The sequence below is a fragment of the Pararge aegeria genome, chromosome 20 (genome assembly GCF_905163445.1).
Source record: "Pararge aegeria chromosome 20, ilParAegt1.1, whole genome shotgun sequence".
In the NCBI taxonomy this organism is placed as follows: Eukaryota; Metazoa; Arthropoda; class Insecta; order Lepidoptera; family Nymphalidae; genus Pararge; species Pararge aegeria.
In genome coordinates, this window is record NC_053199.1 from 12,395,246 (window position 1) to 12,419,905 (window position 24,660).

The window sequence follows — 24,660 nt, forward strand, 5'->3', positions numbered from 1 at the left end:
TTTGTAATGTTATAATATTATTGATCGAAGTGTTTCTGCCAATGATTAAGGTCAAGTATTAAACATATTTAATTTAGGAGCTATTATAATTATTACAGTTTAAGCCCACTGAGGCACTAGCAGTGAGATGTTATTAGCGGTAGAGATAACTGAATGATTTACATTGATCATATTCTCAGGTAAAAGAGGTAATATTACTAATCGTAAGATAAACGACCTTGATATGATACATACAATTTTTAATCCTAGAACAATTTCCTTTCAGTACATATTGTCCGAACTCCATGTTATAATGTTTAAGGCTGTGCGTTGTCTGTCAGTCAGTCAGTTAAAGTAATGTTTTATAGTTATTAAAGTTCTTTTTTTATAACAGGGGGACTTTTGTAGTCAATCTGAAAGGTTTCTGGTCCTCAGCTTAGCGATTAATTAGAATGGACTCTGTGGACTTCTACAGGCAATAACATCTTACTGGTCGGAAAGTTTCTTTAAGAAAGCAATGGTTTTGCGTAACAAACAAATATGTTCCAAATTAAAATTCAAAAGACATCTAAAACGAGACAATAATTATAAAAATAACTCTAATTCATTAATTTCAATATATTTATTTTAATTATCAATTTCAATAATGAAAAGTGTCGATCATATTCATATATTTCAAAGAAAGAAGGTATTATATACAACATCAACACTACAAAGAAAATGATATTTTAGAATTTAAGCTAACGTGAGTAGTATTCATAAATTAAGCAATAATTGGGCTTTAATGTTTTGGTCGGTGTAAGCCCGACTATGAAAACCACCAATAACTGTCTATGGGTGAAGTTGTTTAACAGAACTCCTAACATGACTCCGAACCGCAGTTTTCTCTGCGCAACCTCAAGTCAGGCATACACCAACCAAAACGCGTAAAGCAAATTTATAAATAATTTTAATTTTAAAACTATAATCTTAATATTATTAACAAGCATTCATAAGAAATTATTATACTCTTTAAGTTCCATTGGCTGCGAGGAACCTAAGTTATTAAATCTCTGCATAATATTACATAAAACCGATTAAACACTTAATTCAAGGAAATATTAATTGCATAATATCTGTTTGAATCTGTGTTTATAATATTTTAAAAACCGCTTTATTATTATGTACTCTCACACAAATTAAATGCTGCATATAATATGTCATCCAATTGTACCTGGAAAAGGCAAAATATTGCATGAGTTTTTTAAAATAATATATTTAGAAATAAGCTTAAGAATATGTTGAGTTGTCTATGACCTGGATCTGGATGATATATTGTAAATATATATATATATATATATCCAAACTCTAATGTTTAATTATTAAACTAATTAATTAAATATTAGAGATGCGCCGAATAGTTTACCGAATCACCGAATATTATTCGGTTTACCATTACATTGTTTTGCCGCGTAAACAGGTTCTAACATGAACGCTTCTTGTCGCTCGAGTGCACTTCTTAGGATAGCACTAGTTTAGAAACTAGTGCTATCCTAAGAATCCAGGGGGTGCCAGGTCTGTCAAGTATTACTGTCTCTAGATGGTAATAATTGACGGACCTGGCAGATGGTCTAAATATTATGGCTGTTACGGTTTAAACATGACTCGCATACTCCCTGATAGGTTAGCCCGTTACCATCTAAGACTGCTTCCTGTTCATCAGGTTCGATTGCAGTCATAAGCGAACTTTTAGAGATAGCGAGAGAGAGAGTGAGAGTGAGAGTGAGATAATCTCACCCAGTGCCGGATTAACCACGTAACAAGAGTAGCAATTGCTACGGGCCCCGCGCGAAGGGGCCCCGTATATTTAATATCGCTCATCTCTGACTGACTGCCTGACTGACAGACAGACAGACAGACACGCACATGCACACAGACATCGCCTATAGTAATTTATTAAACTATTCATTACCCACAAAATTGTATCCTATAGATAGCATATATATATACGTATTATATTTAAGATACGTTTGTTTATACGTATCTAAAATACATGAATAAAAGAATGAATGAATACACTTTTATTGTACACCACATAAACATATATTAAAATTATAAATAAAAATTTTAACAAAAAATATACAATTTGCTGGCATTATCGCTACATAGCGATCTCTTCCAGGCAACCAAAGGCGTTAAACACAGCTCAAGAAGAAAGGTAGGTGGTGCATATAAATAAACATATATATTTGCATATATACATATATAATATATACATATAATAATAAACACACACATATTTCATATTGAGTATTGAATTATATTTTTACCACTTTATACTTAAGAACCCGTAGCAGATCAAGGGCTCTTTTAAAGAATTTGCTACGGGCCCCGCGCTTGTTTAACCAGGCACTGATCTCACCTGATAGCGTTCAGTATCTGTTGGCGTTGGCGATCTGGGCGTTGACAGCCGCGGCCGCTGCGCTGGACGCGGCCGTCTGAACGTGTTGGTTGCGCATGAACTCCGTCGTGAACTCTTCCTGCGCCTTGGCGATGGACGCGCCCGTCGACCGGTAGATGCGGTGCACCTGAAATTATTTCCGCACTCATAGAAACAAAGCAATTCATTACAAACTTATTAAAATAAAGCTTAATTTGCTATTGCTCCGCGAAAAGCATGAGAATCTGTATGGTGTCCAGTGGCGTGCACTCCATACATGCACAAAAGCACTGCATACCCTAACATTGATATATAACTCGTAAAGGAGGAGAATTTGTGCCGTTTTATGCAATTTTCCTGGTGTATGCATACCCTGGTAAGAAACCCAGAGCACGGCACTGATGGTGTCATTTATAATTTCTTCAATCCTTATACTCCACACCAAACGCACGAAACTACGGTTTCGCGCGAAACGTGCGAAGAGGGTACGAAGATTGTGTGTATTACATACTGCTATGTATATGATATAAACGATTTTGCTAATTTTATATAATAAATTATTTATTTATTTATTTATTTATTTATACTCTTTATTTGCACACAAATAAAAATACAAAAAAAGAATAAAAGAAAACACAGACAGAAGAAGTATACAAAAGGCGGCCTTATCGCTTCGTAGCGTATAAATTATAATAATAATAATAATATAACGTTTATTGCTTTCATCAAAATAGTACATATTATGAGTTAACGAACGAAACGATTTTATCTGTCCCGGAAATATACAGATACGTAATACTTCCCCGGAAGTATACATAAATTCTCATTGCTAGCCGTGCTGTAGTAGGCCGGTGACGGGCATACGTTTTACCTTAGTCATAAGCATAACATCCGCCACCAGTGTTGTGATGAAGCCGATGGTGACCAGCATGGTGACGATCCCCGCACCAACGTTGAATCTGAACGCCTCAATACTCGTTATAAGACCACTGCAAAAAAACGAAAACAGTTAATTTAGTTCGCCACAAAAGCTCTCCGGGAGGGCCTTGGCTTGGTTTGTTAAATTTTTATTTTATTTAATACAATTGCACGCCTCATAAGCGAAGCGTTGAGGTGGGTATTACTGTCAGTTTACGCACACCGAGTGATTCTCCAACTTAAAATGTCACTTTTTTATTCTTTATTGCTTTTATAAGTGAATATTATGGAGGGTAGAGGTAAGGAGAGTCATCTTATATGGGAGAAAAGTTGAAAAAGTGTCCAGTTGTTGCGCTAAATAACAGTTCAAAAATCCTCCACAATGGCGCTGGTGGATGCACAGGGTATGGTATGAATGTAGCAATCGTAGATGAATTGAAGTATGCCGAGTTAAAAAATTTAATGTCATTATCGACTAAAGTAGTTAATTATTGAGAATTTCAACAACTTACGTTGTACAAAATATTGTGGTAAATATAACCTTACTTCCTTGTATCTCCATACTTCCTTGTTTATTTTTCAAGCCTACTCTAACAATATTTATATTTGGCGCTTCTTTTAAGAGTTACCCTGATGCAAATGTGGCGCCATCCTAATTTAATACATTTTGACGACACTTTTTCATATACACAGATGACTCTCATTACCTCTACCCTCCATAGTGAATATAAATACACAAATGTTGAGAAAAAACACTATTTTTAACACTCATGATAATTTTAAGTCTCTTTTTATTATTGAAACTAATTAAAAAATTGTTTAAAAACGTTCTGTCTTGGACGTCCGTGTGCCTGTAGAGTGTAGGTGCGGATCCCGTATCTTGTGGTCACGATAACGAGCGAAATACTTTACTTATCGAGTTGGTTTTTTTATAGGCTTCAGTATTTTGAGGAATAGAAACCTATTACTTTTCACGGTATAATTTAATGTAGTTTTATTATTATTTACAAATAATCTCAATTTTAATGTAATGAATGAGATTATGAGGCGTGCAATTTTGGATTTTCCAACTATTTTACTAATACAATCGGTTTTTTTTTATATACTATAACTATTCCATAAAACTGAAGTCTTTTCTTAAAAGTAAACACAGTATCGGAAAATATTAATAATATTTACTCTTTATTTATTTACAATGATTTATCATTACGGGCTTAACTGTGAAATCGACGAATACCAAAACTCATAATGAGCATAACTCATTAATTTATTTTTGTAAATTAGCCTTTACTTTCAATTTAAGTGGTAAGTTCCTTGATGCAACAACTAGCGTACCCTCGCGACTTCGTCCGCGAATGAGCCAACGTTTTATAATAGTCGTATATTATCGCGGACTGTTTTTAGAACTTTAAAGATACATTTCCGACTTAATTCCGTTACCGTTTACCGTTAACACATCGCACGCATCGAAATCTCTCAGAAAGGATACTTATTGCGGTTTTTACAACATTTCCTATTGATGATCGTACCGTGATGTTATATAGCCGATACTACCAAAACAAAAAAAAACCATTTAAAACCTCAGTTCCTGAGTTTAGCGCATTTAATTTGACTATAATACGATTGTCGGCGACTAGCTTTTACTTTAGTTTAGAATAATTAATATAAGTAGCAAAAGTAGTTGAATAATTATTACAAGCAGTCGTCCCGGAGCATTGAATCAAGAAACATCTCGTCTTTTATTGCGAAGAATACCCTGAAACCTCAAGAACGGTGTCGCTACCCCCACCACGGGCTACGACTACCTGAACACGGTGGAACTCACGACCGGATTGCGTAGCAGACGGGCGCCGACCAGCGCACGAGACAGAGCTCCAATTCAGTCTCAGAACATAAGGCAGGGTTCTTATACCTGCCTTATTTCGCGCCTCGTCACCCAGTGGGACACGTTCCCTTGGCGTTAATTCGGCATAAAACGCCGACGCGCCGCAACAACGATGGTTACAAATGAGTGAATGAAAATTATTATGAAAATATCTGTAGGTAGGTTATGTTTTTATATGATATGACCAATAAACATGACCTAACGATTTTCATTATTTTTTAAATATAAAAAAAAACTACTTTTTGATACTTAAATATAATAGTTATACATATGCAATCGCGGACTTTTTGGAGGTTCTATCTGCTTTAACGAAGAGTGATATATGATTGAGTTGTATAGAAAAGTTGTATAGCATTATCAAGCTCTACAACTTTTCTATACAACTCAATTATATGTCACTCTTCGTTAAGGCAGCGTGAAAGAAAACAAAGTACGAAAAAAGTAAATACAAAGGTAACTCACCAAGATCCTCCACCGCTGAATCCAATAGACTGCACCAAAGTTATGATCATTTGGAACAGGAATATGAAGAAGAAGACCATAAAGTTGAACGACGAGTCACTCCTGAATGCCTTGTATATAGGCCGGTACCAGCAAATGAAACTGAAGGGCGTCAGTAATACGAAGTAAAGTATCGATAAGCCGAATACTGTGAAACTTCCGGTGGTGAACAGAAGGGCAAGACCTCCCACTATATTCAGGGACAGGACCAGAGAGTGAACTGTAAAAGAAAAAAAACGTGTGAGCCATCACGAGACTGGAAACATCGATTATTGCAGATATTGAATAATGAAAAGACAAAGCATTAAAAATTTGATCCACAAATATAAAAAAAATAAAACCAAATGGATAGCCACCCCTTTTTATAAGTCGGTTGTTAATTACTGTTTGATTACAAAATGAATATTTATTTTATTGTTACATACGAAATACAAAAATTCAATCATATAGCCGGCCTGCGTCGCCACGTCAAAAATCAGGTTTACCCCGCCTATAGATGTTTTACATCAAAAGCACGCTTGGTATAAAAAGACAAACCAATTTCACATTAGTTAAGTTAATGTATAAAAGCGTGATTTATTATAAAAACAAATTAAGCTTAATTTGCTATCTACTTCACGGAAAGCAGGATAATATGTGGCAGATTTAATGTAGTAGTGCTGTCCTTAACTAAAAAGAAGAGTAAGAAAAGAATAGCACTATTGAATTCAATTTGCCATCTGAAGATTTTGAATGATATTGCCTAATGTGGGGTGTAAAACATTGACTTTAGGAAATGCTTTAGAATTAAACTTTTGTTAACCGTTTTCTTTTTTGGTTGTGCCATAAAATGAATAAAAAAATTAAAAAAAGAGTACTTACACATCCAAAGGTGATACAAATGCCGTACGATCCTTTGGAACTCGAGCGGTATGTCAACGTTGATGTCTTGGTAGAAGCAGGGCTGGATTGGACAGAAGGCGGGGAGCGGTGGCCAGTTGTTGCGTCTGCCGGCAGAGCCAGCACGTAGTTCTGCCTCGCGTCTCGCTAATTCTTCTGCTTTCCGTTCTAATTCTTCTTGCCGCCTCTGTATTTCGATTTCAATTGGCGTCATAATAACGTATTATCAGTGAAAAGAGATGACATACGCAGCAGTTTTTAAGCACTGCACATACAACAAATTTTACATTTTACGTGATTGATACTAATGATGTATATTAGTAAAAAAAAAATATGCCACATTAATAGCGTTAAAAGAAATCACAATTAGTAGCGTGACCGGCAATGTAGCTGAATAAAATAATACGTAATAATACGGAGCACAAAGATTCAAAAATTACGTTCCAAAATAGTGATTTTTTTTTTTCAATTAAATTAAGCTGCAAGTTATTTATTGTTAAAACGTTAATGATGCTCAAACAAATATTGCATTTTTAACGCAGCTAAGTCAAAAAATAATTTAAAAACAAATATAAAAAATAACATAGGTTTAAAAATAAATATGTTGTTCGTATTTCACATTTTTGGGTGATTAAGAAATACTACTTTACACTGAAAACATAACAAATTCAAATATAGTCGCAACAAAATAAAATGTTTTAATCATTAAATTCTTTCAAATAATTATGTTTATTAAATTTTTTTCACTATACTTAATGTCTTCTACGTAGTGGTCGGTAAATTAAAGACTTGTTTGTTTTTTAAATATGCCATCTAGATAAACACAACACTTTATGTATACGAGTTAATGTAAACTGACGATATAATATCTTTTCATAATTTATTATACATACAAATAATTGTGTCCCGCTTAACACAATAGTTTTTCTATATGTTTCACATTAAATTGAATAAATAAACGTATCAAGCTAAACACAATATACAACTTTTTAAAATGCAAAAATCTAGCACACTATAGAATCAAATACTCAAGTAACACTAAATACACAAACACAAAGAAATAAGGATGCTCCAATCGTAGTCTTAAATGGAAGATTGTTGCAGCAAAATATAAATTTTATATGACACATTTACGCGACGCGTGGGCATATAATCCACTACAAACAGTAATGGTTTTAGGACAACTTTGGCTTGTTGAACGGATGTCAAGATAGTGTAAAAAAATTGCATTCATATACTTACTTGTACTTTAATGAAGCTGAAAACGTTTTTTTTTTAAAATTTCATCTGAGTTACTAATCGCGGTCACTTAGTCTTAAAATGTTTTTTTTGCGTTTTATAGCTCAATTCTTGGGGAAGGTAATAGTTATTTTGGATCACGCTAATACGAACATTGATTTGAGTAACGTGAGGTGCAATGCGGTGGTTTTGTATGGGACTACTTATTAGAAGTTGTACATGGATGAAGTCGCGGTGAATCATTAGTGAATTATAAATACAACTGAAATTCCCGGGCTTTTATTTCAGAGCGTTTATTCTCTTCGGGATTAATAAATAAATATACTATGACAATACACACGTCGCCATCTAGCCCCAAAGTAAGCGTAGCTTGTGTTATGGGTACGAAGATAGTTTAACGAATATAATACACATAAATACTTATAATATACAGATAAAAACCCAGACACAGAAAAACTTTTATGTTCATCACACAATCATTTTCCAGTTGTGGTGATCGAACCCACGGCCTTGGACTCAGAAAGCAAGTCACTGCTCACTACGCCAATCGGCCGTCAAATTAATGAATGTGAAATAACACGTAATAGTTATGCAGTGTTTTGTCACTATTCAACCGATAGCACCTTTTAAATGTCAGAGCGTGATAGAACACTGCATAACTATTGCGACGTTATGTTTCGTTTAATAATAATGCGTTACCAGTCTCGCACTACCAAGCCTCGGTTCTTTTTCATGAGTTTGTCCGCGTTACCTCGCGTCGCGTCACATGAGAGGTTCGATCGAGAATTTTGAATCTAGCCTGACTTAGGTACTTAAATCCAGTTTCAACATTGCTTATATTTCATTGTGACGTCGATGATTTCTTGTTAAAGTTGTTATTTTTACTTCCAATATAAATGTAACAACAATGATGGACTTATCAAATATGGAGATACTAATTGTAGATAAACAGATAAATTAGTCATTACTTTATCATGTGTTTGTAATGAAAAAAAAATGCATTAGTTTACAACTCACAAGTTATAAATAGATAGATAAATAGATAGAGATTCTGACATTATTTTAAGAACTGTAGTTTGTCTACTACTATTTATCTGAAAGAATATTTTACTGGCTGTGCCCCGCGGTTTCACGCTCGTTTACTATGAGTATGTATAAACATGCTAGTATAAACGCTAAATTTGTAACATCATCTGATAGCCGATCTATCATAGGAGAGTGGGTTTAAAGCAGAAACCCACTACACTACTCCATTGGGGGTTGGTGGGCTTTAAAAATTATTATTTTAAGTTAGTAATATTAGCCTGGACTGATGGCTTACCGTGCTCTTGGTGATCACTCACATTATCCCAACTCTATTGTTGTCCTCGGAATTTTTAACAAAAAAATCTCAGTTCGGATAATGAACACAGAACCTTGTGCTCCATTATCATACATGCTAACCAATAGGCCGATGAAGCTATTTAATTATCTATGAATCCTGGGATATACTTTTAAATATTTATTTTCATGTTGTTTTGACTTTCATAATATTAAAATATACTGAGTATAGATAAAAATGTACGATAAGAAATCTTATAAGGAAAGATAAGGTAATACATGCAAAGATATTAAATACATCACAGTGACTAATAATCGTGTTACCTTCAGCTCCTTTAGTGCAAGTTTGAAAGCAAAACCAAACAAAGTGTATTAATAGCGTGCATACTTTAATACCAACAATTATTCTAAAAATTGTAAAATTCTTATAACTAGTTTTATTAATAAAATCAAAAGTATTTTATTTAAAAAAACTGGCTAAACTGTCTTAGTTGGACTTGCACACAAATGGTTCCGTACCAAGGTGCAATTTGCAACACTACATATTATTAACATTATTAAGGATTGACAAACACCAAAAAAACACAGTTTGTTTGTTTGTGGTTTGTCCTTCTTCTAATTTACCAATAAAGACGCACCGCCAAGCTATTTAGGATGCCGCGTACAATTAGATACGGGGTATGGGTTAATATAACAATATTACACTAACAGGTTTAGCCCGCGACCATCTTAGAGTGCATGATACCACCAGGAGAGATAACAGTCAAGAGATATAGTACGTAGATAGTAACTTGTTGTGGGTACAAAAAAAAAGACTGACCATGGTGGAGGCTTTCTAATAGGGTCCCATTACAACTTTGGTCATTCAAAAACAACTCCAAAGTAAAAAAAAATAATGATCAGTTTTTATTCTTTTATATTTCCTTGCTTTATAAAGTCGAATTTTTGATGATTTTAAACCAGGACGGGGAATTTTATGTTTGTGTTAACATATAACACAAAAGTAAATATAACAACTAAATTTGAAAAAATAATCTACTCAATGTCTTATATGTCTTTATTTATTATTTACTAGGTTTTTGTGTTTCAGTTCATTTGAGATGAGCATTATTGCCTTGGTGGGTACAAAAGATTCTTATAGGTATAGGTGCATCTATTCATTGTGCAGGTCAAATACTATAGTGGGCTGTATCTTGTGACAAATAGAAGATATGAGTTTGGGCAAAGTAGTTTATGACACTGCGCACAATTAAGTATTAAAATTCCCCTATGCTACAGTTTCAAGAACTATTATCTAGTAATTTCCATTATTATTGCGCAGTTGTGGTTGTAATTTTATACTTGAGATATAAATGTTTCTTGTGTTGGTGAACCTCTACTAGGTTACACACATCGTCAACATGTTTAGAAGTGTATAAAGGATTTCTATTTTAGCAGAATTGCAATCCACAAGAGCCAGAAAATTAATATGATTTTTAAAAAATTTCATGGCTCCAAGTAGGAGTAATACATTTAGAAGATTGGGTTACGTACTTGGAAATCAGCTGTGGTGAAGTTCTGTGGAGGTCCTTGACTCTGCTGTTGTTGACTTGGTCTTGTGTACTGGCCACCGGTTGGTGGTGGTGACACTGCCTGCATGATAGCTGGTTGAGTGGGTTGCTGAGGGGGCTGTAACAAATTAGAATTTAATTATATCTGAAGCATTGTGCAAGAGTGAACCAGTGATGGCCTAATGGACAGGATCTCAGCTTTACTTTCTGGGGCTGGGTTGCAATCCCAGCATGCAGGATTCAAACTCAGCCTCCGAAAGTAAAGCTGAGATCCTGCCCATTAGGCCATTGCTGGTTATTACTGTACAATTAATCAATTTATGAGATGAGTTTACATATTTAAAAAAGATCATCTAGAGTTAGTTGTTCTAGATACAGATTAATGTTTTGTTGACTCTCAAAATATTGAGAAAATGAATCATGTGTTTTTTTTAATGGCAATGCAAAATTGCATTTGCATTTCTATTGTACATATACATAGCTAAGCACTAAAGTATTTAAAGAAACAGCAAATAATATGGATTCTTTCAAATCAAAGTGTTTTGTAAGGCTGCCAGTCCACCGGAGCGGAGCGAGGCAGTGGAGCCGAGAAACGGACTAATGCGGAGGCAGTTGCGTAACGTGTCTGGTTCACTTAATAGTAGCGGAGATTTTGTGCAATCTTATTGGTTAATGTTTCTCCATTTCTCGGCTCCGCAGCTTCGCTCCGCTCCGGTGGACTGGCAGCCTTAAAGTTTCACACAGCAAAGAGTGGGCTATTTAACTAACTCTTTTATATATTGGATAGAAGCAGGCGTTACTTTGCGGAAATCCATGATATATTATCAAAATTAAGCTTAATTTGCTATACTCCGCGAAAAGCAGGAGAATCTGTGTGGTGTAATTTATAATTTCTTCAATCCTTATACCCCACACCAAACAGATCTTGGGCAATATACCCTCTACGCACGTTTCGCTACGAAACCGGAGCATCATCAGGAGATGTTGTCTTTACAATGAATAATTGTTAGACTTAACAATTATTCATTGTAAAGTCAACAGCGAAAAGTCAAGAGGGAAACGTGTGTAGAGGGTATATTGCCGAAGATCTGTTTGGTGTGGGGTATAAGGATTGAAGAAATTATAAATTACACCACACAGATTCTCCTGCTTTTCGCGGAGTATAGCAAATTAAGCTTAATTTTGATAATAACTCTTTTATTATTTCATCATCGTCAACCTATTACCGGCCCAGTACAGAACAGTCTTCTCAGGACGAGAATAGTTGGCCAACTGTGGATTGGTAGGTTTTATTATTTAGCTGCTCCTTACTATCTAGCTATTAACTCTATTTTATTCCAATAGCTGCACCACCACCTTATAATATGGTCATGCAACATTTGTTTCACTTGTCTCATGAAAACCAACCTTCGCACCTGTTTCTTCAATACTTTGTCTCTATTTTTATATTCAAAATATCTTAGATTATGATGTAGCATAATTCCTCTTCTACTTTCTAACGTTTATAATCATATGTCTGTTTTATTAAATAATCGAAAAGATAGGAAAGTTTAACTTATCTAAAACACAAACCACAGAGAGCAAACTAAGTTGGTATGAGAATGTATAAATCAATCGATTGATATATTTCTCTAGCGATATCATTAATACGTTTAGGGTCGCATTATCAACCCACTAATAGTCTATAAATGACTAATAAAACTCACCGTAGCCTGATTTGCATTTTGCTGTCCGTCAAAGGGGTTGTAGTCATCGAGACCTCTCGTAGCATTGTTAGTACTTTTAGCGACTTGCTGCACCGACGGATCCTGCAATAAATCAAGCAGTTTCCTTTAGAGATAAATCTGTAAGCAGATTTCTAAGTTCTCAAGCGAAAATTTACTTACCGCAAAGGGATTGTCTATGGCAGGATCACTAAATGGATTATCTTCGAATTTCGACATTCCTTATTCTAAACTACGCCACTGTATATTATGTTAAGATAACACAGCGTAAAATAAATACTTGTACACTATATTTTTAGCATTAAAATGATGATAAATATAATCAATCCACAAAATTGACAGTTTGATGATGGTGACGAAGTGACAGATAAAATGACACTGACCACAGAGTCAATCTGCACATTGCAGATATATTCTGTGTTGCTAGGGTACAATTTTAAAAAGAGAGTCGATTAATCGTGACATAGATGTGGTTTGCAAAATATAAGTGGAACCTACCCAATTTATTTGTTCTTCCTAATAATTATTAAGAAACTCCAAATGTTTTTAACTTCTTTGTCATTCACATTTTCTTTGAATGCGTATGTTTACCTGGCTTTAATAAATGTTCTTTTGGACAACTGCACTCTTGTTTTATTGGTGGTAATGTATTTTAAAAATGCTCGTATCATTTAAAGTTATGTGACTCTCAAATCCCATCTTAATATTATAATATAGAAAACTACTACATACTTGGTGATCAATTTCTAATGATACATAGTAAAACAATATATTGTAGAAGGCGTAATAATTATTGAGGAAAGCACATGCATTTCCCTTCCGATTGCTCATACTATACTGCATTAGAACTCATAATATAGCGCACGTTTTCGTATTGCCTTGCCTGTACAGTGAATTTATTTCCATTTTCCTTATAAGTTTATAATTATAATATATATTATAATGTGCTCAGAACGCTTTACGGCTTTATACTAAAACTAGTTTACTTTATATTAAAACTAGTTTTAAGTCTAAAAAAGAAACTAAAGAAATTTATTTATTGATTTGCACCTTTGAAACTATCGATTTCATAATTAAAATATTTTTTATTGGACGTCATAATAACCTATGACGTCAAATTACCCTACATTATATTATGTAGGTAAACATATTTTCGTATGTTGGTAACTAGTGAAGGCGAAAGTGATTTGGTTGGCAGCTTCAGTTGTCAGTGTAGATGATTCTGTCAAAGTAGGAAGCTGTTTATGTTTTGTATAGTTTATTTGCGAGGGTTTTTCTTGATTTTTGAGTATTATTATTGTTTTTAAGTCGATAATTTACTTCGAAGTTTACAAAGTGGCACGTATTCGTGATAATTGTATTTAAATGAACCATATCAGATGTCAAAAGGTGAATAAATCTGTGTTTTGTGTATAACGTGAGAGTGACAGCTTTTTTTGTTTGGGATTTGGTGTGATAAACATTAACGGTGAGTGTGTATTGCCTTTATATTTACCGCTTTAATTATTTTATTAATTTCCACAGGCCTTACGCTCACAATATTCAGTGGTTTCAAACAATTAAAAAAAAACAATTTTTGGTAAATACCTACCTATGCTAAAATAAATTTGGTTGACGGTTCGACGGCCATGAACTAAAAGTTTTTGCGCTATGGTACAGAACATTTGTGTTTAAAATCAGCCAGTCATTTAATGGTCAAATTTTTAAGCTGCGCGGGCGCAGCCGCCGATAGTAACAGAGGTCGACTTCGTCGTAAGGCGAAAGTTGTTTGGACTTGATAAAGAGGAAGTAATTCGCGGTTTTAATTATTACAGTTCATACAACATTGCTAATTATTGTCTCTATCAAATATGACCTAACTATAGTTTGATAGATCTCTATCAGACACCTTTCACAACTTACAAAGTTGAAAGCAAATCTAATTTGTTATTTTTTGATTAGGTAGATGGATAAATAATTTCCATGAATGTAAAATGGAAAAAATATGTAGGTAAACAAACACCACACATCTAAGTAGCTGCATAAATACTACTAATAAAATTAACAACACAAACATTAATACTAAACTGAAAAAGGATTTGTTTTAAATAAATCTCAAAATAACTAAATAGTAATTTGAAAATTAAATTATGTAGCTCAAAATAAACATTGTTTAAGTACCTATTATAGTTTTACATATAACTAAGTATTATTTTAGTATATATCGGAATACAAATTTTAAGTACACTTTTCAAAAATAATGAACCAGCTGTATTTGACAAAAACTTATTATTCACATCAATTTTATATCCTTTTATTTATTGCAATAATTTTAAAGTTAACAGTTGTAATTTGTTCAGTATATCACTTATGCAGTTTTTTTAAAATAATATTGGAATTATAAGAACTTTTATAACAACTTTTATAATGGATGTTAATAACATGGTAAAGTACAATTAATGACAATAAATGTTTTGTATTGGTAAAAGTGTTTAACTCAATACTGCATTATGATGAAAATATGTTATGTTGAAAATCCTTATTTACAAATCTTTAATGACCCAGTAATACAAGAACTTGTTTTACAAAGGATAATTTTATCATAACCAGTAAAACAGGTAATATATTATAGAATTGGTTTTATGCCATTTGTCAGAGAAAGGATTTAAATATGCATAATATAGTGGATCTGTTCACTTTCACTATTTTAATAATGACTTATAATTTAATATATTTTAGAATTTTCTAAAGAATAATTGCAATAACTATAATTTGTAGCGAATAAGATTTTAATAGAACCTAATTATAAAAGTGGTTTCAAATAATTAATTACTTAATTTCAATTAACAACATAAAACTTAAGTAAACTTGAGGTTTTTTGGAAACAATGTTTTAGGATCGCTCACTATCTATATTTCTGAACCAAAATTGGTTGCTACAAAAATAGCAGCACTGAACATTAAATTATTCCAACAATAATATACACTCAGAATAATTTAATTTTAGCTTTTGATTAAACTTTTACCTACATAAACTTTTAATACATTTTTAATCCCTATACTTAAGCATCTCTTTGGATATTGTGACTGAAGTTGTTTCGCCTATTCAGTAGCAGTACCGTGAATGTAGGATGGAATAGAATTGCAATACCAGCTGGATATAAATCCAGCTGGTATTGCAATTTTAATATACTATGTTTATTCATTTAACTTAGTTAAAAAGTAGCACAAAGCATTTAATTCTGTTGTATATTGATTTTATGTATGATGTTGTGCAACAGAAATGGGTGGATTTTGTCCATAATGTGTTCACAGCTAATCAACTAAATCGTATTGCATTGATATGGAGTGTATGTAGTATACCTAAACAAAAGTAAAGAGACATTTCTAGGCAAGTGCCTTGCTCTTCGTTGTATTTCTGCAAATTACTCAAAATAATTATCAACAATACAGTTTTTAATGTATTGTTGATAATTTTTGCATATATGTATAAATAAAATAACATATGCAGTTGTATCCTAGTAATTTAGATTTTAGCGCCCCTTTTAAGGGTAAAGAGATTAATACTCTGCACCCACATCTCCTTGTTTCAAGTTAGTATAACTCTTATTTAATGGGTAAGTTTTCCTTACATAGTAAGGAAACCTGGATGTCTGAGTTCTCAATGATGATGAAGATGTCAGTTATTAATAGGCGATCAATACACCATAATATAACATGCACCATAATTGGCCATATTAGGCTGTATTGTATTTACTATTTAGTCTATAATTATAAAATGGTTCTATCATAATTAAATACATTAAAATACTCATTTAATTAAATCCATTTTAAGATCTCATTGCAACTGTATATAAAAAATAACTAGTATGTTTCAAGGTAGATATAATTACTGTGCATTAATTAACTATTGACAACTGTTAAGTTAATGTCAGACTGACACAAGAGCTGTTTGGTCCTACCACATTATAGCTGGCCTTCTACCACATTGGATATGCCAAGTACATCTGCAATACATTTCTCTTGCATTAATGTTTGGAGGATCCAGATTATAGTTTTGATTTGATGATGTAGAAATGCTTGTAAGAATATTATCGCATTCTCCTAGGAGAGAAGGCTTTAGGGTATAGATCCACAATGCTGCTCTAATGTAGGTTGGTGAGCTGATACTGTCCACTGCTCACCATAGGTCTTATGTGAGGATTGCCAAATGAGTCTTATGCCACCTGGGAACCCTCTGTAGTATTTTTGTGATATTTTTTAACTTGACCAAATAATTTAGCCTGTTTATAAGCTACTTAGAATTCTAAGTTTCTATTGGTTCCCTTATTAACATACAGGGGATATTGAATGCTGCAATTATCTAAGTAACCATTGTTTGTAGCTATTATCCATTGTGTTTAAATAAGGAAATCTTTGAAAGGTTATTACACCCTAAAGGTCATTTTTGCGTTTTTTTCGCCAATCAATAATCGCAGCAGATATTAACGAAGAAATTAATGAAGAAATGAAGGGCCAACTACGAAATAGTTTGATACTCTGTTTAGTAATGGCGTTAATTCTTCACCATTATCAATCCATTACTGGCCCACTACAGGGCACAGGGTCTCGTCTCAGAATGAGGAGGGTTTTGGACCGTAGACCACCACGCTGGCGAAGTAATGATTGGTAGACTCAACTCACCTATGAGAATGTTATGGAGAACTCTCGGGCATGCAGGTTTGCATCACGATGTAACTCCTTGACCCTTAAACAAGTGATATTTTAATTAAAAAGAAAATATATATTACGACAACGCACACATCGCCATCTAGCCCTAAATTAAGCGTAGCTTGTGTTATGGGTACTAAGATGACTGATTAATATACATAAATACTTAGAATATACGTATAAACACCCAGACACTGAAAAACATTCATGCTCATCACACAAACATTTTCTAGTTGTGGGAATCGAACCTTGGCCTTGGACTCAGAAAGCAGGGTAGCTGCAAACTGCGCCAATCAGCCGGTAATTGCTGAAATAAAAAATGGTGACAAGTTAAGTTAAAGTTAATCTTTTTCCACTAGGTACGAGTACCAACACTATAACCACACAATGTCAAATTCTATTACCGCTAAGCTAAATGAAGAAATTATGATTGCATCCTCATAGGACAAAATTTAATGGAAGTCTGTTTAGAACGTTATCATTATCATATTAAGCCGGGTCCAGAGCATTTGCCTGATCCGATCATCACGTCAGTATCGCTGTAGCGCATCATGATCACATATATGGGCGGATGAAACGCGGTCTCGATAAGATACGCGATACCGCCAGCTCCACGACAACTCTTCAATGAAATACACTTTATACGGCCATCGGATCTGACAAATGTGTGTTTCCCGCGAAATAAGACGTGAATTTTTGTTCGACAAGCCAATTAAGTTAATGCGTACAGCGTTCGGCAGTTACGTTCTAATCGTTCTCGGCCTATTGATTTTGCACCGCTGGGAATAGGCTCCTCGGAACCTCGCTTATGGGAGAGAGGTTTCGAGATTAGACCCTCCACGCTGCTTCAATGTTGCAGGAGGGCTTTTACGATAATAGTACATACTCGGTAGTTTTTGTGATAGAGCCCGTCCAGGGAGTACATCCGCCATGCTTGTTTCGGCCGCCAAGAAGCATTCTTTTGTAGTGTGTTTCGGTTTGAAGCTGTAATTCTAGGTAATGAGGCTTAACAATTTAGCCCCAAGTGGCACATACAGGGCGGCACTTGGGGCTAAAACTAAAATGATAATAATAAAACACCTCGAAAGGCCCGTTCCCTCCTTGCCCTGCGAAGTGTTGCTCTGTTTATAGGCAATTTTGACGGCCGACTGGCGCAGTGGGCAGCGACCCTGCTTTCTGAGTCCAAGGCCGTCGGTTAGATTCCCACAACTGGAAAATGTTTGTGTGATGAGTATGAATGTTTTTCAGTGTCTGGGTGTTTATCAGTATATTATATTTTAATAACGTGTATAATACACGATACATTCATAAAGATATTCATCAGCTATCTTAGTACCAATAACACAAGCTATGCTTACTTTGGGACTAGATGGCGATGTGTGTAATATGGTATTATATTTATTATTATTTATTTATAATTCTTTTGCACTTAACATAAGGTAGGCTATCTTCTCGGACTATAAATTATTACTTAAAAAAAAGATATAATTTGTTAGTGATAATAACCAGAACTTACGACCTGATACGTAGTGGATAACGCCAATTTCTCATCTCCGATCTGGTAAGGAGAAATTATTTCCAGAACCACCAAATTTTACCTAATTAATTTAATTGTAACCCGAAGATCGAGCGTCGAATCCCAGAAATCGAATTCCGAAGTTATCTTCTATACTATAGAAGTATATAAGTGGCGTGGACCAACAATAGGGCTCATTACGCAGTAATGGGGGTAATAAACCGCCAATTACAATTATTTGTCCGTTGAACGCAGCGTTATAAATGAGTCGATGCGAAAACATTATGTGGGCGGTTACGTAAGAAACCCACGTTTCCAGCTCAATACACCCGTACAGTGGGAGCAACTTTGTCGATAAAACGTCCAGACGGCGTCATGCTAACGGTGTCCATGAACATACATATAGGTACTCGGTACGTTTGAATTGTATGTCTCATTGTTACAATCGGTACATAATGAAGTTATGAAGCAACGTAAGTTTTTTAGACTGAAGTATATTAAAATATGATTAGACGTTCTCGATATTTCTTATGTTTTCTATTAAGAAGATTGATTGCCGAAAACTACTGGTATTCGAGATATTGGTGCTTTTTTTCCTGGATTTCCCTTTATATTTCCATTGTGTCAGCAAATCGACGAACTTTTAACCGAAACCTGTGACGGACAGCAGACGGACGGGCACACTGCGGAGGTTTAGGGATAGTGCTCCTTTTGGGTATCTACTGAACCCTGAAGATCATTTCCGGTCCATTGCACCCGTATAGCAAAAGTTTCTCGATAAACCAGTAATCGGCGTCATGGTGACGGTGTCGAAAGTCAGATTTGCCTGCAAATGGAATGTCTCATCGGGCTCAATGAAGTAAAATGGGTAACTGACATTGTTATACACTGCCTCGGTCGTGGATAAATGGTCTATCAAGGTAAAGTTTATTGCTCCTTTGCGGGTAAGATGTTTTACTCTTCAATGGGTTCGTTTATACTGAGGTAAACATTAATTTTGCTTCAACTCAACAAGGAGTTCCCTGTGCTCTTTCTGAATGAATCAGTTATATGCTAGCTGTTCTGTCAACCACTTTGGCACAGATGTGGTTATATCCGCAAAGCGACTGAGTGCTGTTTGTGAAGCGCCAACTTATTTAGTCGCGTTGAGTGATTTTTATTGGTACGCGTCACCGATGACCTCAACATGCTTGTGACGTATTACGCCAGACTAGCGACGTGTGGTACAGCGGCCTGTGTATATGTGTACGCATACGTTTGTCCTGTATAGTTAACTATAACATATACGACTTATTATTTCGAGTCACCGACTGATTCCACTTTATTTATTCCATTCCATGTTTTGAGTTGTAACTTGTCCTGAATCAAAAAAAAATATGACTACCTTTTTTTTTGTTCAAAGTATAATTTAGTAATATTGGTGTTTTGAAGGACTGTCAACTTATTTGTTGGATATATTTTTAGTCCGGTTTTTCAAAAACAGCTCCACTTACATACCCTTAAAATTAAATAGACAGAGACGGATTTGTTACGTACAAAATGTTAGGGAAATGAGGATATGTAGCGTGAATATGTACTAGGACTACATAAATTACCATGTTTCTAGCTCACTTCACACGTATAGCAGAAGTTTGCCGATAAACGGCCAGTCGGCGTCGCTGTGACGGGTGTCGAATGTCCGATCGCCCTACGAGTTCTAAATGTATTACATGATCGCATTATTACACCGATTTTAAGTTAAATCTCATTATTGTGTGTGTCTAAATGCAAAATCTTATTTATTGTGAGAAATTCTTTGAATTAACTCATTGGTAATTAACTTGTGATTTAGTGGGCAAAAGGTACCATCATTATCATTATCATAATAAACCCATAAGCAGCCCACTATCGACTTTGGGTCTCCTCTTAGAATGAGAAGGCACATAGCACATATACTCGTATTATGAAACGCCTATACCTTGTACCTACATACAGACCAAATCCTATTTGCAAGGACCGTTTCATGCTGTAAGAGCTTCCAGGTTTTTCATCTCTCCCGATTCCTAGCTATTCTTCTCCAAACTTTTCCTGATATATTCTGCTTCCTATCAGTTTGTTTCCTGGCGCAAGAGGGAAAACTGTCCACTACGCGACCTTGAAAAGTTTAGTAACTAAAATTCAAAGACCGTAAATTATGATTTAAGTAATGGAAATAAATAATAATTTCGGTGTAGTCGGCCGACAAAAAGGCGGATATATCAATTGCAATTTATTAGAGCGGTTAAAAAGTTAGTGAACGTTTAACCTTGTGGTGTTGTTAAAACGATTATGTGCGTATTGTTAATGAGAAATAGGATTTTCACCAAGGTCAATAATACAGGCTAAGGAACGATTGTATCAGCCAATTATTTTTAATTAAATTACTTTCATCAACATAAGTAAAAATATTTAAACGAGTACATCATCATATCAACCAATTACCGGCATGGTTAAAAAGGTATGGGTATGGGATTCACAATGAAAAGGGGTGAAGGCCATAGCAGATTGGTGTACCCCTCAAGCCTTTGAGAACACCATGGAGAACTCTCAGGGATGCAGGTTTCCTCGCGAAGCTAGTGATATTTTAATAGTTTTAAACGGACATAACTTCATAAGTTAGAGGTTAGAGGTTGGAGGTGGTATTCGAACTCGACTCCATGAAAGTGTAGTCAGAGCCTACAACGAGTTCACACCACGATTAATTTTGAGATTTGTCGATATTTCTACCCAGTTACACGGGTCGTGGTCAAGACGAGACTGCGTAAGCGCGACACGTCATGCTGGATGTCACGGGTAGAATCTAACTACCCGCTTTCGTATTCTTTCGGTAGGTATTTTACGATCTGTTCGACATACTACACTGACAACATCAGTTTTAAAAAACTCACTACAATGTAGAATGTTAAGTTACTTTTAACAATAGGCTTTAACAGTTCACAGCTAGGCCTCTCCCAATCGGAGGGTTTGTTCGTAATCACAACGGGTGCCTGCATCAGCCATCGTAACCGCCAGGTGAATTTGCAGTGAAAGGAAGTAGTGGAATTGAATAGCATTTTCTCGTCCCTAGTTCTACGACATAAGACGTGATTGTGGGTTTAGACATAATTATCTCTCGGCGCACATCTTAACTTTGTTGATTATAGATATAAACATTATCTCACTACGATGTAAACATTACTACGAGTATGTACGCGCCAAAAGTGTCTATTCGGATAAAGAATTTTTTTGACTTTGACTTTGACTTTAGGGTGTCGATGATTTTTATTAATCGTTTAGTTATGCTTATCCGTCTCAAGTTTTAAAAGCTATTGAATAAGAGCAACTTTGCAAGTATTTTTAAAGTTCGTATAATGGTTAATTTGGGCCTTGTACCCAAATTTTATGGTAATAAAAATGCTCCTACAATTTTAAATTTAGTAGCCTATTACAAACGGCGATTTATTTCAACTTTAATTGCGGATAGTAAAACGCCGGGGAAACAATGGCGGGTCTTTACGACTTAATTTCAATTTGGATTATTTTATAACATTTGAGAAAATTATGTTAAAATATAAGCTGTTTAAACGAATCTATTTAGCCTATAAATGGCCCACTGCGAGGCACAGGCCTCCTCTCTCATAGGAGAGAGGGTTTTAGAGCATCCGCCACACTGCTCCAATGCAAGTTGGTGGGCTTTAACGACTACTATTACAAGTTAGTGATAATAAACACGACCGCTTAGTGAGCCTTCTGCTTGGTCCATCAAAATGTGCTCTCCGAGTCGTGGAGAGTCAAAACCTTTTATTTCCTACGGACCGGTACTGATAACCGAAAACCCAATACCTAACAAGTTTCGGCCAGAACCGGGATCAGAACTCAAGACCTCGTATTCTGGAGTTAAACATGCTTTCCAGACAAAAAGAGGCAGGCGAGACAGTTATATATATACGAGGTGCAATTATTTCGTGGAAGCACGCTAAAACTACCATTCGTATGCCTGTCACAGCCCAGCGCAGCGACCTTACTCCGGAGGTCGCGATAAAGTTAAATAATAAACGGTATCAGTAAGACAAGTCATACGTGCTTGGCGGCTTCCGTAAATTACGTGGTTGCCTTGTTGGGCTTAGTTGTTTTGTTTCGCTGCAGCTAAGGAACGACTAAGTACTACCTACTTCTATAACCTCGCCTTGTCCATTTAGTATTAAAGGTAGTTCGTGACCAGGTAGGTATATAACGTTGTATATGTCGTGGGATAGGTAATAGGGAAAGATCTATTTATTAAATTTAAATTAATTCATGCAAAGCGTTTAGTGGACTTCGGCTTCAATTTCTGGAAGCCAAGTTTGAATCCCAGCACGCACCTTTAACTGCTCTTAGTAGTGTGCGTTTGAAGGAATTCAAATATCACTTGCTTCAACGGTAAAGGAAAACATCGTGAGGAAACCTGCATGCCTGAGAGTTCTTCATCATGTTCTCAAATGCCTGTGGACGCCAACAATGCGCACTGGGCTAGCTTGGTGGACTACGGCTTAAACCCTTCTCATAGTGAAAGGAGAAACGTGCCATGTACTAGGCTGATGACGGGTTGATATGACTGCCGACTGGCGCAGTGGGCAGCGCAAGCAGTGGCGTGCATAGAGGGTATGCACAGGGTATGCAGATGATATAAAATTTAGAAAAACTCTATTACGAGTTAGATAGGCTTTTTATAACTCTTACAATGCCTATCATAAGTTTTTTATTTATCTTACTGGATCGTTTCTTTATTCTAAATCATCTGCATAGCCTGTGCATACCCTCTATGCACGCCACTGAGCACAAGGGCAAGTTTTCTGAGTCCAAGGCTGTGGGTTCCATTCCCACACCTGGAAAATATTTGTGTGATGATCATGGATGATTTTCAGTGACTGGGTGTTTGTGTGTATGTCATTATAAGTATTTATGTTTATTATTCATCAGTCATCTTGGTACCCATAACACAAGCTACGCTTAATTTAGGACTAGATGGCGATGTGTGTATTGTCATATATATTTATTTATTATTTAGGCTGCGATAGCTTAAAGTTAGAGGGGCGTGCTGGGAGTAGAACTCGGCCCCCCGAAAGCGAAGCCAAACCCCTAACCACTGGGCTATCACAGATCTACTTAGAATAATTCTGATACATACATATTTGTGTCTTAAATTCTTTATCATAATACAGTATATTTAAATACGTCGACCATCCTATGTCACAGTCGATTACTAAATGTCTTAGAAACTTAAGCGTTCTCGTGAGCCAGCCACCAGTCGACGAGTTGAAAGACCGTGGGGTTCAGTCGGTATGAGTCCGATATAATTACTGCACTTCACCGGGTTCTGTAGTATCCATAAGGATTCCTCACATAAAAATGGTGGCTTAGAACTTTGTATTTTGTTTGCATCCACGCACAGAAGCTCTAAAGCTTGCCCGCAACGTATGGAAAAGAAATAAGCTAGAACGCGAAGTATTTTTGTACTTAAACACGACAACGCGGAGCTTCTTAGCCGTTTAAGGAGTGAATTTGTTCCGTTCTCTCGCCTCCATGTTTTATGAATTCCCTAAATAACTTTTAATGTGAAATCTGTTTAAGGGGCTACGATAGGTACTGTAATTATAATTCTTGTAATTTTTTGTCATCCTGGAATTACAGATGTCTTGTTGAGTTATTGCTAACAAGATAAATTAGAAAACTCCTGTAATTTACAACTTAATCAAAACCTACCTCTATGTGTTTAAATCAAATTCTATGGGTGACCCGGCAAGTGTCTTGTAATTAAGTTATCTTTACTATAGCGCACAGAGCCTAATTTTTTTTATTCTACTAAAGATTAGCCCTTGACTGCAATCTCACCTGGTGGTTAGTGATGACATAATCTAGTCTAAGATCGTAGCGGGCTTATCTGTGATAGGGTTAAAGCAATTATATGAAACCTCTAATCGGTTTTAACGCGGCACGTACCTCTAATAAATAAGGGGTGATATTAAAGTACAGTATGAACTTGTAGTAAAAAAAAAATAGAATCTT

General features: G+C 35.3%; 2 protein-coding genes across 5 annotated transcripts in view; one reads left to right on the forward strand and one right to left on the reverse strand.

The window, feature by feature from the left end:
* Window positions 1-635: 635 nt before the first annotated feature.
* On the reverse strand, window positions 636-12,774 carry LOC120632732 (secretory carrier-associated membrane protein 5A). 2 transcript variants are annotated; one of them, XM_039902720.1, is made up of 9 exons: window positions 12,577-12,774; window positions 12,397-12,498; window positions 10,674-10,808; window positions 9,465-9,473; window positions 6,564-6,768; window positions 5,664-5,922; window positions 3,270-3,387; window positions 2,381-2,546; window positions 636-1,192 (listed from the first exon to the last, which is right to left on the reverse strand). In XM_039902720.1, exons 1-8 carry the CDS (start codon window positions 12,631-12,633, stop codon window positions 2,391-2,393), a joined length of 1,041 nt encoding a protein of 346 aa, XP_039758654.1. In that variant the 5' UTR covers window positions 12,634-12,774; the 3' UTR covers window positions 636-1,192; window positions 2,381-2,390. The 2 variants fall into 2 exon arrangements, with proteins under 2 accessions (XP_039758654.1, XP_039758655.1); XM_039902721.1 differs by lacking the exon at window positions 9,465-9,473.
* An 872-nt stretch (window positions 12,775-13,646) lies between these two features.
* The window catches only part of LOC120632683 (furin-like protease 2), a 357,244-nt gene continuing 346,230 nt past the window's right edge, over window positions 13,647-24,660 (forward strand). For all 3 annotated transcript variants that reach the window (XM_039902645.1, XM_039902648.1, XM_039902647.1), the window contains exon 1: window positions 13,647-13,882. The gene's annotated coding sequence lies outside the window, so the exon portion shown is untranslated. The remainder of the gene's footprint in view (window positions 13,883-24,660) is intronic.

Bases quoted from the DNA above. Each gene is read 5' to 3' on its own strand.
- LOC120632732 (XM_039902720.1), bottom strand. From the start codon at position 12,633: ATGTCGAAATTCGAAGATAATCCATTTAGTGATCCTGCCATAGACAAT. The intron at 5,923-6,563 runs GTAAGTACTCTT...TTTCTTTTACAG, and splicing joins TTTGTATCACCTTTGGATGT to TTCACTCTCTGGTCCTGTCC. The intron at 3,388-5,663 runs GTGAGTTACCTT...GTTTTTTTGCAG, and splicing joins TTCAGCGGTGGAGGATCTTG to TGGTCTTATAACGAGTATTG.